Here is a 3,167-nt window from a genome sequence, read left to right as displayed (position 1 = left end):
GCTGCTGCTGCTGCTGCTGCTGCTGCTTCTGCTGCTGCTGCTGCTGCTGCTAGCTCTGCAGCAGCCAGTAATCCCCGAAAGCGGCAGAAGCAAAATCTTCCTGAGTCGGCTGCCAATGAGGAGCAGCAGGAAGAGCTGCAGCAGCAGCAGCAGCTGCTGCTGCAGCGGAAGGAAGAGCAGCAGCTGCATCAGCAGTTGCAACATCATGAAGAGCAGGATATCAAAGAGCAGCAGCAGCAACAGCAGGAGCAGCAGCAGCAGCAGCAAGCTTATTCTTGCCTTGCGAGAGAGAGCGGAATAGAAGCATTCGCCACCCCAGTTTCTCCTGCTGCTTCTGCTTCTGCTGCTGCTGCTGCTGCTGCTGCTGCTGCTTCGCATGAGGTAGCAGTTGTGGGGTTTAGAGGGGCTGTGAAGACACTCTTTGAAGACTTTCAGGTGTACGAAGACCCCATCTTGCAAATACCGCAGCAGCAGCAAGCATCAGCAGCAGCAGCTGCAGCAAGAGGCGAAAGCAGCATCACCAGCACGAACAACAACAGCAGCAACTTCAACAGCTCTATTAGCAGCAGCAACAGTACAACCAGCACCAGCAGCAGCAGCAGCAGCAGCAAATGCTGCACCCCAGGCCAGCCCTTACGACTAACTTCCTTGTTGAGTGTGCAGCAGCTAATGCTAAGGCGGCAGCAGCAGCAGCAGCTTCTACGAGGGGACGGCGTCATAAGCCGCACATATTCGCTTCCAGTACTCCTGCAAGGCACTGCAAACACATCCGCAGCAGCAGCAGCTGCTGCTGCTGCTGCTGCTGCTGCACCAGCAGCAGCAGGAGCGGAAGCAGCAACAGCAGCAGCAGAAGCAGAACCGGAAGCAACTGCAGCAGCAGCAGCAGCACTAAGCCTTGCAGATCGCATTAATGTACAGAGCTTCGTCAGAGCCCTTTCAGTATATTGTCCTCCTATACGAAAGAAAACAGCAGCAACAGCAACAGCAACAGCAGCAACAGCAACAGCAACAGCAGAGTCGCAAGATGCTGAAGATCAGCATAAACAAAACCAGCATGTTGCAGATGAGGCAGCAGCAGCAGCAGCAGCAGCAGCAAAACATCTAATGGAGGCCCTTGAGGGCCCCGCAAGTGCAGTAGGAGGAGCTGATCTGCCTGGCCTTGCAGCAGCAGCTGCAGCAGCAACTGCAGCAGCAGCAGCAGCAGCAGGTCCTGGAGGCAGCAACAAGGCACCAGCTGCCTCGCTAACGAACCCTCTAACAGAAATGGAAGAGGGCCCTTCTGCAGAAAGCAGCAGCAGCAGCAACAGCAGCAGCAGCAGCAGCAGCAGCAATCCTCAGGAGTCCTCTGCTAATACTACAGCAGCAGCAACAGCAGCAGCAACAGCAGCAGCACAAGACTTCACGCTGCCAGAACTGTGGTTGCTCGGCAATACTGCAGCAACAATTGAAGCAGCAGCTGCTGCAGCTGCTGCAGCCATTGCAGCGCTTCCCGCTGCTCCTGCTGCAGCTGCTTCAAGCGACAGCAGCAATGTGAGGCCCGAGGTCAGTGCTATCATCTGCTCTCATTTGCCTGTCTCTGCCTGCAGCAGCAGCAGCAACAACAACAACAACAACAACAGCAACAACAGCAGCGGCGGCAGTAGCAGCAGCAGCAGCAGCAGCAGCATGTGGAGTGTGCGTACAGCAGGCGTGGAGGCACTGTACAAGCAGCAGCGCATGCGCTCGCATGCATCGGTTCGGCTGCTGCTGCCGTTTGCTGTTTCTGCTGCAGCTCCTGCTACTGCTGCTGCTGCCTGCGGTGTCTTTGCTGCTGCTGACGCTCCCCCAACCAACCCTCATTTTGTGCAGCACGCTGCTGCTGCTGCCGCAGAGGTGCATGCAACCGATGCCGCTGCTCCTGCTGCTGCTGCTGTAGCAGAGCTTCCTTTTGTGTCTCTTGAAGCCAACTGGAAGCAGCAGCAGCAGTGTTTGCTGCAGCTACAGCAGCAGCAACAGCAGCGGCAACAGGAGCTAGAGCAGCAAGGCAATTTCGATGCTGCTGCCCTTGCAGCAGCAGCTGCTGCTGTTGCTGCAGCTGCTGCTGCTTCTCCTCCGCAGCAGCTGATCCGCCTTCTGCTGCAGCCTCAATCTCTGATATATCTCTTTAAGAGACACGGTGCCTCTGCCCATCAGCAGCAGCAGCAGGAGCAACAGCAGCAACAGCAGCAGCAGCAGCAGCAGGGAGCTTCTCATGGTGTAATGAGGCCCTTCCGCCGCAAGCGTTCACTGCAGCAGCGTTGCAGCCCTGAGGAAGCCAGCAGCAGCAGCAACAGCAACAGCAGCAACAGAAGCAACAGCAGCAGCAGCATTCTTGCTGCTGCAGCGCGAGCAGTAGAGAAGTGTTTGGGGGGCTCCCGAGGAGGCGGCGAGCCGCACACACCCCGTCCTCCGCAGCAGCTGCAGCAGCAGCAGCAGCAGCAGCCAGGAGGTCGTTACTGTTTGTTTTTGCTGCTGAAGCAGAACAGAGACACAGCAGCAGCACTCCACTGCTTGTCTCGCTGTCTGAGGAAGCCTGCTGCAGCATTTGCTGCAGCAGGAACGAAGGATAGAAGAGCAATCACTACCCAACTCATTTCTATTGAAAGGGTAAGATCGCAACCTGCAGCAGTAACTGCAGCAGCAACTGCAGCAGCAACTGCAGCAGCAACTGCTGTTGCTAGTAGGGCAACTGCTGGAGCTGTACAGCTTCAGCAAGTGCTGCAGGTGCTGCCTTTGCTGCTACTGTTGCTGCTGCTGCTTGTGCTGCTGCTGTTGCTGCTGCTGCGGCTGTTGCTGTTGCTGCTGCGGCTGTTGTTGCTGCTGCTGCTGTTGCAACAGTCTGCATTTTGCGTTTGTCTGCTGCATATCTGTATGTGGGTGTTTCTGGCTTGTGCATCGGTGCTGCTGCTGCTGCTGCTGTTGCTGTATTGCTGTTGCTGTGCAGGCGACGCAGCAGCAGGTTGAGGAGGCGGTGCTGCATGCATACTATGACAGCAACCTCTCGCTGCAGTTTGTTGGTTATGCTGAGGCCCCGCTGCACCTAGGCGAGCTTCAAGGAAATTTCTTTCAGGTTGTTGTACGCAATATTAGACCTATACTCAGCAGCAGCAGCAGCAGCAGCAGCAGCAGCAGCACTGCCAGCAATAACA

The 3,167-nt window shown here is 56.5% G+C and overlaps 1 protein-coding gene across 1 annotated transcript in view; it reads left to right on the top strand.

Moving 5' to 3' along the window:
• EAH_00051560 (hypothetical protein, conserved) overlaps positions 1-3,167 on the top strand; it is a gene marked incomplete at both ends in the record, with an annotated part of 5,173 nt that overhangs the window by 168 nt on the left and 1,838 nt on the right. The window contains 2 exons of the mRNA XM_013394170.1: positions 54-2,625; positions 2,963-3,167. The exon at positions 2,963-3,167 is cut by the window's right edge and continues 1,838 nt beyond it. Coding sequence (XP_013249624.1) covers positions 54-2,625; positions 2,963-3,167 — 2,777 coding nt within the window. The remainder of the gene's footprint in view (positions 1-53; positions 2,626-2,962) is intronic.

Source organism: Eimeria acervulina, genomic scaffold (assembly GCF_000499425.1).
Source record: "Eimeria acervulina Houghton genomic scaffold, Eah_scaff894, whole genome shotgun sequence".
NCBI classification, from domain to species: domain Eukaryota; phylum Apicomplexa; class Conoidasida; order Eucoccidiorida; family Eimeriidae; genus Eimeria; species Eimeria acervulina.
This window is presented reverse-complemented; position numbering and strand designations above follow the sequence as displayed.